The sequence below is a fragment of the Ranitomeya imitator genome, chromosome 6, assembly GCF_032444005.1.
Source record: "Ranitomeya imitator isolate aRanImi1 chromosome 6, aRanImi1.pri, whole genome shotgun sequence".
Taxonomy (NCBI): Eukaryota; Metazoa; Chordata; class Amphibia; order Anura; family Dendrobatidae; genus Ranitomeya; species Ranitomeya imitator.
Window position 1 is genome coordinate 80549819 of NC_091287.1, and position 13550 is coordinate 80563368.

The 13550-nt window shown below is 40.6% G+C and overlaps 1 protein-coding gene across 4 annotated transcripts in view; it reads right to left on the minus strand.

Moving 5' to 3' along the window:
- The window catches only part of LOC138641969 (ATP-dependent translocase ABCB1-like), a 434165-nt gene that overhangs the window by 27402 nt on the left and 393213 nt on the right, over positions 1-13550 (minus strand). For all 4 annotated transcript variants that reach the window (XM_069729815.1, XM_069729814.1, XM_069729817.1 and 1 more), the window contains one exon: positions 13325-13465. In XM_069729815.1, the coding sequence (XP_069585916.1) occupies positions 13325-13465 (141 nt within the window). The remainder of the gene's footprint in view (positions 1-13324; positions 13466-13550) is intronic.

A 13550-nucleotide genomic window follows, 5' to 3' on the forward strand; every position in this document is an offset into this window, starting at 1 on the left:
AATTTCCCATGGACTGCTGTGGTAGTAGACAGGACTTGGAACAGGCTGTCATCTCTAGTTTTGAACCTCTTGGTGATGAGGAGTCAGTCATCAGGCAGGATCTGGTGGGCACCTTCTAGGTCCTCAGGATCTGGGATGGATGGAACTTGAGAACAAATTTAGTCACATGCCTTATTTAACAATAAACTTAGTCTGCATATAGACAACTGTAGTTAGAAAAGGTATAACCCTAAACTGGCAGCAGGTATCTTCTGTAACTACTGCTATGCCAGTGTGCATACCTTGGTCAAACCACAAAGAGCGTCAGGTCAGGATCTTCCAGAGGTCTTCTTGTCTCATGACAGCGAGACAATCGCGTTGAGCCATTTCAGAGTCGACTACCTCTTCCACTGATGTGTCAGAGATGTGATCTTCACCCTCTCCCCCCTTGGCAGAGGTAGGAGAGTAGCTGGGTTATGAACAGCACATCTGGAGACAGTGACCTTGAGCAGAATAGGGCATTGCAGACATAGCAGGTGCTATGGCAGACAGGTGCTATGGGCCAGGATCTTCAACTGGTGACCCATAATGATGTCAGAAGCCTTGTCCAGTACAGGTGGGTTGCAACGTGGTTCTCATGCAGGTTGGGACTCCACGGGCCACTGGGTTAAGAGTAGTACCCAGGAGGGCGTTGTCTTCTTCCCTGAAGCTGTGTCAGGACTACAGTTGCATGGCTTGCTTCTCCATGACAAAACAGGCAGAACAGTTTGTTATAGTCTGGCAGTCATAGAGCAGGAGAGGATGTGAGTGCAGATTAGCATGTCAAACCCATCGATGGCTTCCTTAGATGAACTGAAAAGAGTGTCCTTGAGGCATGTGTAGAGGCATCAAGGCTCCAGGGATGGCAGGAAACTAGTCCAATGAAGGACTGTAGCTGTGTTGGCTTGGCTGTCAGAGGTATGCGCTGAACAGCTGCTTTCCTGTCTTCAGTGGGATGTGTCATCTTCCAGGGTTCCAGTTATATTTACAGTTGTTGTATAATGGCGGCAGATTACGAAATGGAAGGTGGGCATTGCAGTTTCCATGGCAGCAGGGCTCCTGACACCACAGGTGTGTCCTGTAAAGAGAAGAGACAGTACACTTCTGCAAACTGCTCCTGTGAAAGTGACAGTTCATCCTTATGAAACAGAATGCTGGCCTGGGAGTTTTGGTAGTAGATCCTTGGAGTGTACCGTGTGTTATCATCCACCCCCACAAAAGGCACTACTGCATCCGTGAGAAAGTCTGGGTCTGGTTTAGTCAATGTTTCTGATTACGCTTCTCTCGGGTATTTTTGTGGACTGTAAGGGTATACGTACTATCATGAATTGCAGATTCAGTATGCCAATACCCTATTAGGGTCTGGAGCTTGGTAGTGGTGGGTATCACAGTTCCTTCTAATTGATTAACTTGCATTTCAAATCTGAGATCCTGAAACTTTTGATTACATCGATGGAAGAAACTATCCACAGGTTCTCCTTTCCCCTGCATGACATCCTGGAGAGTAGGGGTCTGGGCTGGCAGGCGGTTCTTAGCCCAGACATAAAGCTTACGGAGGAAATATTCTCCGGATATACGTGACTCAAGCCATTCTACATGGAGGTTGTCAGGCTCAAGGGCTAGTTGTATCCTTGGCCAAAGGGAACATCCTGCTGCAATTTGAGTGAGCCTTTCTAAATCTGTCCATGAGACAGAGTGTGCCTTTTGTATTTGATGCATCCTTTTATAAAATGGCATGGGATGTTGCACTGGGTCTGGCAAGCTGCTCACTAGGGTGTCTGTCTCCTGGTATTTCCAGGAGTCCTTGTTTGGAGTAGGTTGTGTGCGAGAGTGTAAGCTTTGAGGTTTAGAAGATGATGATGATGATGATGTACTCCCACTATATAGTGGTGGATACTGTGGATTATCAGTCTGAGCTGTTGATTCCTGTCTTCCCTCTTCTGCTTGATCATGTACCTCCATGTCATGTTCATCTTCTCCTTCATTATTCTTTTTACGGACTGCATTAATTAATGGAGCTATAGTGGATGCCGGACAAGATGTAGCATAAGGTATTCCGTCTACATATATAGTTGGATAGAAGGTAGGGCTATTTGGGTTGGTCATCTGACAGTCAGAACAAGTCTCACGATATTCTGCATTTGACAGCTGGTACATGTCCAGTCGTCGGGAATGTATATGGGCGGTATCAATGACTGTAATGCAGATGTTGCAACTGACACATTTTCAGTAGGCGCCTGTTTGGCATAAAATTCAGTATCCTTGTCATATTCCTCTCTCCATGCCTGTCTTCTGACTTCCTTTACCATCTTATAAAATGCTTCAGGGCCCTGTAAAATTTCATAATATCTAAGCCTGGGACCCTGCTCTCTACTCATTAACACATTCTTCCATACCTTCGTATCTAATCCTCCCCCCTTTGGGGTCGGAGGATTCTTCTTAACAGGCGTTTTCTTTCCCTGCTCCCCTATAAGTCGTGTCTGTCTTATGTGTGTTGACTGACTACTCCCACCCATTCTATCATCTGAATTCTGAGTGCGTCTGAGGGACATGTGTGTCTATCTCTTGAGACAAGTTCCCACGGGGTTTTGAACAGTTGGCTATGTGACTGTGAAAGCTGTATGTACTCCTTATGTCAAAGGAAAGAGTGGGGTCTTCAGTGATATTGTGATGTCTAGTATTTTGAACACAGTGATATAGGAAGTTAGCTAACAATTACCACCAGGGTATTTAACAATTCTTCTATACCCAGAAAATGCGTAGTCTAAAAATGCCAGATAAATTGCTAGAATATGTGCTTCCACAACACTTTCACTTTAACAAAAATCATTTCAAAAACCATCTCACAGAAAAATGCAGTGACGTTAGTCAAACATTAACTAATGAGTAACAATGGACTTTGGATCTCACACTACCAAAGATATCTGTACAAGTAAAAGCAATTACCATTCAAGGAATTCTCTTCCTACATGAACACATTTAACAACTAACTTTACAATTCTAAAGTATGCAAAACAAAACCGGTTAACTAATTCGCTAATCTCACAACATATATATACAGAATGAATTCAAAACTTTAACCATATGTTAGTACGCCTCCTGCCTGCAAACCATACACCATACAAACAGACAAAAGACAGCTTAAACTAGCACTGATGTCAGATACTGTGAATCCCTGACAACAAAACACTTCACAATTTATCAATCTATATGCCAGCCTGATCTGTAGAGATAAAAAGCCTAGGCAGAAAACCTGGGCAGAACACACTTTAGGTAGACAGGGAGAGAGCAATCAATCAGTCACATCAATATGGTAATTGTAATTACCCTTCCACCCTTATAGAATAAAACCTATGAACTTACGCTGCAGCCAAAACATCACCATAGCCATGTGATCTCCGGTGGGCATCCGCAAGAAATCACCAACCACTTAGAGGTTGTAAAATCACTCAGAGTAATCAAGCCGCTACTCCCACTTGCCCACTGGGAGAGACACAGTTCAGACTTCTGCTACCATCGGTCAAGCTCAGAGCAGGACCGGAACCAGAGTGACAGTGAAATTGCTCAGTACGTCTCCCTATCTTTTTCAGGCTGGCAGAGGTAGTACTACATATGCAAACAAACAAAACAGCAAAGCAGAGAGGCAAAACAGATAAGGCAGACAATTAAGGAAATCGTGACCAGGGTGGGTTTTTGGTGCTAGGACTTGTCAGAACGGTCACTATGTCCGAGTCTGACAGCCGACTGACCTTTATCTCAGCACAGAAACACTGGAGGGTTATAGGTAAGATGATGTAATGATTTTCTTACCTAATAGGAGGTGCACTTCTCCACCCTCGAGTGGTCCGGTCCAAGATTGGAGGTCGTCTTCGCGGCTGGTCAGGTTCTAACTTTCGTCCTAGCCCCACGTTGGGCGCCAAATGTTAGGGCACACGGGATGCGTGTGTTCTCATCTTAGTTGTCTGCTGCCAAATTGGGTGTGAGGTATTACGGCTGGAGAAATCAGGACACAAATGCAAGCAATTGTCTCTCAAAGACTTCTGGATCTTTATTGGTCGGACCGCTCTTTTTATGGAAAAATTGGGCAGTCTCAGCACATTATATCATAGGTCTTTCCAACATAATAATTATCACAAGTCACTTTTATCATAACATGTTCTATGTTTTTATATTTATTATTATTGGACCATTATTCTAATGATTATTGCTTTTAGTCTATTTCTGTACCATTATCGCCCTAATGGCTGCTTTGGGTCAAGCTGACATCTGTCTATGCACGCATTCTACTTATCTTTGGTTTTATTGGGGATCAATTCACCTTCGTGCAGATACATTTTCTCTTGATAAGACTAGGGGATTTACATGGATCTTGGTACATCCTGGTACAGAGTAATCAACAGAATTTAGTCTTATGACAGTGAATCAGAGAACCTTAAAGCTACACGAGTCTAATGTTAAGCAAAGCATCCATATAGGTTTGATTTAAGTATATCTTCATATGCCATACATTCTCCCCTTAACAACATTGCAAATGCCCCTGAGGTGCCAGAAGAACAGAAACCCCCTATATGTTAACTTAATTTAGAAACTACACTCCCCAATGAATTCATCTAGGGGTGCAGTGATCATATTGACACCACATGTGCCTCACATAATTTTATACCATTGAGCGGTGAAGAAAGAATACATTTTAATTTTTATTACTAAAATTATGTTTTAGTCCACAGTATTTAATTTTTCTTAGGGCTAATATGAGTTCTTTTTACAACAAACCAACTTTTTCCTGCATGCGCCAATACCCTACATGTAAATTGGCAAATATTTTTCAGGCACAGTGCAGAGCTCAGAAAGCAAGGAGCGCCAGATTTTACTGCTATGGTTTGCAGGTGCAGTGACCCACTGAAACAGCCTATGAGGTGCCAGAACAGCAGAACCCCCCATAAGTGACCCCAATTTACAAACTACACCTCTCAATGAATTCATCTAGGGGTGCAGTGATCATATTGACACCACGGGTATGTCACAGAATTTTATACCATTAGGCAGTGAAGAAAAAATAACTACATTTTTACCACCAAAATTTTGGTTCACACAAGAAGTAGGTAAAAATGGCACCATTATTTGTCCCACAATTTCTACTGAATGTGGCAATACCTAATATGTGGCTCCACAGTAAGCGCTGTGGAATATGTTGGCACTATATAAATAAAAAAGTATTATTACAGTACTACTTAGCCATATGGAAAGACTTGGGAGGAATGGAGCGCTATTTGCCTCCTGGAGCGTAGATTTTCCTAGAACAGTTTGAGGACTGCATATACAGAGCCCCTAATTGATAAAAGAGCAGAATCCCCCCTCAAGTGACCCCATTTTGGAAATTATACCTCTGTGGGAATTTACCTACAGATGTAGTGACAAATTTGACTACATGGGTATTTTCCAGAAGCAAGCAACAATGAATGTTGCCAAGTGAAAATTGCAAACTGTCGTTATTGTGACCAGTACGCTGTAGTGACCAGTACGTTGAAGTCACCAACACGTTATGCCCAGCCCGTGCTTCTGGAGACATGCACCCGTAAGTTAGGTGGGCTTTCATCGCTTCAGAAATATCAAACATGTGGACGCTATATGTGAATTAGGTACACTGTGGGGATCGGAAGGGAGGCGGCATTTGGATTTGCGAGTGCAGAATTTGCTGAATTTCTTTTGAAGGGTTATGGAGACATTTTTCTTTTCCAGAGGCTTTGTACTACCAGTAACGTTGAAGCCCTCTATATTTCCATTAACAGATGACAGACCTGAATGAGGGCTTGCTTTTTTGTGGAGATAGAGTTAAAGCTTTTATTGGTAACATTTTGCATAACATTAGGGATCACAGTTATACATAGCTCTACGCTGAGCACTTACTTTGGGGTTTCCATCTAAATCTCTGAGTTACATGATTCAGATGAAACCCCAGAAGGATCCATTCACTATAATGAGGCAGCAGAGTTACTCTGGACTCCGTATGGCCTCTGTTTAGCGGTGCACTGTTATTCAATCCTAAAAAGACGACACTGCCGGATCACAGGTCAGATTGCGTCCACAGTGCCTCCATTTGCCTCATTATAGGGAATCTCCTATATTCACATCTGAATCACGTATTTCAAAGATTTACATGAAAGACCCGATGTAAGCACTCAGCGCATAGCCTAGAATAAATATGCGCTGAGCCTTACTGTGATCTTTGGGAGGCAGAATGAAAAAATCAACAGCAGGTGAAGATTTGGTTTTATTGATTTTTTACGCCGTACCTCACGGCGACTTTATTCTTAGGGTCGGTGCAATTACAGTGATACCAGATTTATATTGGATTTTTATGAGTGGCTGCTGTCACACACTAAAAGACACTTTTTATTGCAAAAAATAGTTTTTGCATTACCATACTTTGAGAGCTATAATTTTTATTTATTTTGGCCCAGAGTCATGTGAGGGCTAGTGTTGACTATAACTATAGCAAATTCCAAATAGCTGCCTCGGGAACCTGGATACCTGGACCGCTCCCCATAATCAGCTGTTCAGTGCCACAGCTGCATGTGTCGTGGCTATGTGAAAGTCAGAACACATGCATGGAGAGCTGGATGTTGGAGCATCCCCATACTGTGCAAACTGTCAGCTCTGCACTTACAGGGAAAGTTACTGATCATGCACTGCCTGATCAAGCAACGTTACTAGCTCTGGTGACCTGGATGTCGTCATGACATTAACTAGGGGATCCTAGTTAATGATAAACTTACCTGGAGCAGCCAGTGCCAGGCAGCAGCTGCCAAGGCAAACAGGATCATGGGGTGCATTAAAAAGAGGTCTGGATACACATGATGAGAGCATTATACTGCCTCTGTACAAATCCCTAGTTAGACCGCACATGGAGTACTGTGTACAGTTTTGGGCACCGGTGCTCAGGAAGGATATAATGGAACTAGAGAGAGTACAAAGGAGGGCAACAAAAATTAATAAAGGGGATGGGAGAACTACAATACCCAGATAGATTAGCAAAATTAGGATTATTTAGTCTAGAAAAAAAGACGACTGAGGGGCAATCTAATAACCATGTATAAGTATATAAGGGGACAATACAAATATCTCGCTGAGGATCTGTTTATACCAAGGAAGGTGACGGGCACAAGGGGGCATTCTTTGCGTCTGGAAGAGAGAAGGTTTTTCCACCAACATAGAAGAGTATTCTTTACTGTTAGGGCAGTGAGAATCTGGAATTGCTTGCCTGAGGAGGTGGTGATGGCAAACTCAGTCGAGGGGTTCAAGAGAGGCCTGGATGTCTTTCTGGAGCAGAACAATATTGTATCATACAATTATTAGGTTCTGTAGAAGGACATAGATCTGGGGATTTATTATGATGGAATATAGGCTGAACTGGATGGACAAATGTCTTTTTTTGGCCTTACTAACTATGTTACTATGTTACTATGACGACATTGGGTCATCATGGCAACAAGCAGGACCCCACATCATGCCACGGGATCTCCAATCCAAAGGCAGAGGGGCTGTCATCCCCTCTGTCATTAAGAAATGGGGTATGTGAACTTTTTAACAGGTCATTTGGATGTTTTGGTTGTCATTATGATTTAAAAAGAGAAAACACAGTAGTTTGACAATAAATGGTTTCACCCAACCACTAATATTCTCTGAAAAAAGGCAAGGAAAGCAAAAATTCTGCCGGGGTATGTAAACTTTTGAGCACAACTGTATGTCAGTGACATCTTTACATCTATTCTATGTGTGTATATCTATTCTATTCTAACCTGTTACTCTGTGATTTTACTGTATGCATTGGATGAATTGGCAGCTTTCATTATATATAGAGTACAGACCAAAAGTTTGGACACACCTTCTCATTTAAATTTTCTGTATTTTCATGACTATGAAAACTGGACATTCACACTGAAGGCACCAAAACTATGAATTAACACATGCGGAATTATATACTTAACAAAAAAGTGTGAAACAAATGAAATTATGTCTTATATTCTAGGTTCTTCAAAGTAGCCACCTTTTGCTTTGATGACTACTATGCACACTCTTGGCATTCTCTTGGTGAGCTTCAAGACGTAATCACCGGGAATGGTTTTCACTTCACATGTGTGCCCTGTCAGGTTTAATAAGCGGGATTTCTTGCCTTATAAATGGTGTTGGGACCATCAGTGTTCTTGTGCAGAAGTCTGGTGGATACACAGCTCATGGTCCTACTGAATAGACTGTAGCAGCAGTGTACAGTAAAATACAGCAGGGCATGACAGGATAGAATAAATGGATTGCATACAGTAAATACACTTGGAATAGATAGATATACTGATGTCAGTGACATATACAATTGGTACAGTGTAGCTTACTCGCGCTGACATCAGATAGGTGAAGTGAGTTCATTGGCTGTGAACTCCCAGGACCTTTCTGACAGCACCGTGAGCATGAGAACTTTCTCATGCTCACGGTGCCATCACACAGGTAATAGGTAATAAGACGCTGGGCAGCAGTAGCAGGCGCTGCTCAGTGTCTCGGCAGAATTACCCAGTAGACAGTAGGGGAACATTTATAAGATTATCTCAGCACAGGAACATTTTTTTAAACATATCCAATTGTGCAGTTGTGGAACTTATTTTTATTCTTAAATCTATTAATTAAAATGTACTTTGTTTGTTGGAAAACCCCCTTAACCCCTTCCGACATGCACCGTACATATGCTGCGCTGCAGAAGCTGCATTCCCACAACTAGAAGTATATGTATGGTGGTATGATCGCGCGGCCTCACACTGAGCGCCGTGGCAATCGGGTGCTGGTGTCAGCTGTATGTGACAACTGACACCCCGATGCAGCACCTACGATCAGTGCTAGCACCAATCGTCGGTATTTAACCCATCTGATGCTGCTTTCAGTAGTGACAGCGACATAGAGGAGCATCGCGTAGGGAGCGGACTCCCTGTGCACTTCCATCAGGAAAACGCAATGCGATCTTGTTGTCCTGATGGTCTCCATAGACAGCCCTGGCCCAAAGATGGCCACAGGATCCTTCCGAGTCCTGCAGGGAAACTGGCGTCCCAGTGCCTGCAGAGAGAAGGACCTGAGACACCGCCTTCCCTGTCTGTTAGATGCAGATCTGATACTCTGCGTTGCAATGTAAAAAAGTTAAAAAAAATTAGAAAGTGTAAAAATATTTTAAAGAATCTCCAAAGAAATAAAAAAGAGACAAATATTTTAGCAATAAATACATTTATTTATGTAAATGAAAAAAATTAACAATAAAAGTACACATATTTGGTATCATCGCACCTGTAACGACCTATCCCACTAGTTAACCCCTTCAGTAAATACCGTGAAAAGATAAATAAAAAACGAGGCTAAAAGCAATGCTTTATCATCATACTGTCAAACAAAAAGTGCCACAAAATGCAATCAAAAAGACAAATGTAAATAAAAATGGTACCACTGAAAACGTTATCTTGTCCCGCAAAAGACAAGCTGTCATACAGCTCCATCAGCGGAAAAATAAAAAAGTTATAGTTCTCAGAATAAAGCGATGAAAAAATAGTTATTTTTTTCTGTAAAATAGTTTTTATTGTGTAAAAGCGCCAAAGCATAAAAAAAAATATAAATTGGGCAATCGTAATGACTCGAGGAATAAAGCGGCTTTACCAATTTTACCACATGCGGAATGGTATAAAAAAAAAAAAAAAGCAATTCCTGGATTACTGGCTATTGTTCAGTCTGTCTCCCAAAAATCAGAATAGAGAGCGATCAAAAAATGTCATGTGCCCGACAATGGTACCAATAAAAATGCCAGCTTGACCCGCAAAAAACAAGCCATAACATGACTCTGTCGGCTGTAATATGGAAAAAAATATAGTTCTCAAAATATGGTGATGCAAAAACTAATTTTCACAATAAAAAGTGTTTTTGAGTGTGTGACAGTTGCCAAACATAAAAATCCAATATAAATGTGGTATTGCTGTAATCGCACCGATCCTAAGAATACAGTTGACTAATCACTTGTCACACAAGGAGGGGCGTAAAAAATAAATAAAGTCAATTCTTCACATGCTGTTGATTTTTTAATTCTGCTTCCCTAATATCGGAGTAAGGCTTCCCACACATTTATCCTGCGCTCTGCGCTGAGCGCTTACATCAGGGTTTCTGTATGAATCTCTGAAATACGTGACTGAGGAAGAACCCCCAGCAGAAGATTTCATATAATGAGGCAGATGGAGGCACTGCGGGTGCCATAGGATCTGTGATCCATTGGTATCCATCTTTTTAGGATTGCATAAAAGTGTCGTCGAGAGTTTTGTGCACTTCTGAAAAGGAACAGAGGCCAGACAGAGTCCAGAGTAACTCTGCTGCCTCATTATAATGAATGGATCCATCGGAGGGTTTCATCTGTCACATCACTCGGAAATTTAGATGGAAACCCCGATGTAAGTGCTCAGCATAGAGCGCCGGATAAATTTGATCATAAATGCTATGTAATATGTTCCCAATAAAAGCTTCAACTTAATCCTCAAAAAAAAGCCCTCACTCAGGTCCGTCATCTGTTAACGGAAATATAGGGGCTTTCATGATACTGGTAGCATAAATGCTCTTGAAAAGCAAAATGGCTCCTCACCCCCCAATAGAAATTCAACAAATTCTCTGTTCCCAAATCCAAATGCTTCCCTCCTTTCTGAGCCCCAGTGGGCCTAAACCACACTTAGCGCCCACATGTTTGTAGTGAAGAAGAGGCCCGCTAAATTTACAGGTGTGTGTCTCCATAAGCATAAGCTAGGCATAATGTACTGGTCACTACAACGGCAGTTTGCAATTTTCTATCAGCAACATCCACTGCTGCTTGTTTCTGGAAAACGTCCATGGAGTCAAAATCATCACTACATTTGTAGATAAATTCCCAAATGGTTATAATTTCCAAAATGGGGTCACTTGAGGGGGAATTCTGATTTTCTAGCACGTAGGGGCTCTTTATATGGAATCTGCAAACTATTCTAGGAAAATCTGCTTTCCAGGAATAGTGCTCTGTTCCTCCCAGGTCTCTCCATATGGGACGAATTTTGGTGCCATTTTTACCCATTTCTCAGTATGAAAATGGAAAACTTGGGGCTAACATGCAATCTTGGTGGTAAAAATGCAAATTATGTTATCTTTACTGCTTACTGGTATAAAAGTCTGTGACACACCTGTGGAGTCAAAATAATCACTGCACCCCTAGATGAATTCATTGAGAGGCTTAGTTTGTAAAATGGGGTCACATATGGGGGGTTGTGCTGTGTTGTCACCTCAGGGACTCTACCAATGTAACATGGCACCGTCAAACAAGTGCAGCAAAATCTGCACTGTAATATGGCGTTTCTTCCATTCTGAGCTTTGCACTGTGCTTCAAAATTAGTTTTCGATGACATATGGCTATCGGTGTACTCAAGAGAAATTGCAAAACAAATTTTGGGGTCCATTTTCTCCTGTTACCCTTGTGAAAATACAAAATTTGGAGCTAAAAAAGATTTTTGTGGGAAAATATGTGATTTTTCTATTTCACGGCTTAACGTTATAAACTTCTGTGAAGTACCTGTGGGTTCAAGGTGCTCAATACACATCTAGATAAGTTGCCTAAGGGGTATAGTTTCTAAAATGGTGTCACTTAAGGGGGTTTCCACTATTTAGACACATCAGGGGCTCTCCAAACGTGACATGGCATCTGCTAATTATTCCAGGAAATTTTACATTAAAAAAGTCAGATGGCGCTCCTTCCCTTCCGAGTCCTGCCGTGCGCCCAAACAGTAGATTTCCCCCACATATGGTGTATCGGTGCACTCTAGAGAAATTGCACAACAAATTACATGGTCTATTTTCTAATGTTACCCTTGAGAATTAAAAAACTGGTTAAAACAGTAAAATTTTTGTGAAAAAAAAGTAAACGTTTATTTTTTCCTTCCACATTCCAAAAATTTCTGTGAAGCACCTGAAGAGTTAACAAACTTCTTAAATGTCATTTTGAGTACCTTGAGGGGTGCAGTTTTTAGAATGCCACTTTTGGGTATTTTCTATCAGATAAACCCCTCAAACTCATTTCAAATTTGAGGTGGTCCCTACAAAAAATTGTTTCGTAAATTTTGTTGTAAAAATGAGAAATCGCTGGTCAACTGTTAACCCTTATAACTTCTTAACAAAAAAATATCTTTCAAAAATTGTGCTGATGTAAAGTAGACATGTGGGACATGTTATTTATTAATTATTTTGGGCGATATGACTCTCTGATGTAAGGGCATAAATATTAAAAGTTTTAAAATTGCGACATTTTCACCCAATTTCCATTTTTGTTTCACAAATAAACGCAAGTCATATCAAAGAAATGTTACAACTATCATGAACACTCCTTGAAAAAGCCATGATGGCGAAACGTACGTTGGCGCTGGAGTCCTTGGGAGTCACGGATCACTAATACATTGGTATTTATACCTTTTTGCATACTATTTATGCACTTTATGCAGCCTGGATAGGCTGACTGCTATATTTGCACTTTGTATGATTTTAAGGGTCATTTAGCCATTATGTTTGTATATAATATTGGATCTGTGTTCCCAATAATGTATAATTCTTTTGTACTATGATATATATGGTGATGTCTATTGAAGTTTCTCTTTGCTTTTAATTTTATTCTATAAATATATTTTAAAGTACTGGTTATTCGAATTTTTAATATTCACTTCTGAGTAGGTTAACTATCATGAAGTACAATATGTCATGAGAAAACAGTCTCAGAATCAGTGGGATCCATTCAATTGTTCTAGAGTTATGACCTCCTAAATTGACAGTGGTCACAATTGTAAAAATTGGCCCGATCAAGAAGGTGCAAACAGGCTTCGGGGTGAAGGGGCTAAATATCTATAAACTATGTTTGGACCATTTATGTCAATATGGTACAGAACTAATGGACGGCAGCAGTAATCTGTTGACCACTTGTAAACAAAGACTGGGAGGACTGGTGGAAAGTTTGCCCAGGATGAGTGGGGGAAGAAAAGTTTCTTTTTTAATTTTACTTTAGAAACGTCATGACTAGTTTAGTGAACATTATAATGCTGCCTAAATTGTTATATTAAAACAAATTATGCTAGAAGTACAAGATATATTTTACTAACACAATTTCAGTGTGTAGTAGTGAATTATTTAGGAGCTGAAAGAATTAAAAGGGACATGATTATGAGTTATAAATATTATTAAAAAACATGTTGACTTTATACTAAATTACAAATAAGGAAATTCAAAAACTTACATGAGAACATTTTCAAAATATAACTGGCAATGTGCGATAAGCCACGACCCAATTCTGAACACTGAGGCATTCAAAAAGTAGGGTATTGACTGGAATATTCCATATGAGATTCCCTGAATAAATGCTGTCTTTATTAAATTCCTGAAAGAAAGAAATGGTATAATAGAGCAAAATAAGTGTATAAAAATATGCAAGAACATATATATTTGAGTGACCTATTAGTATA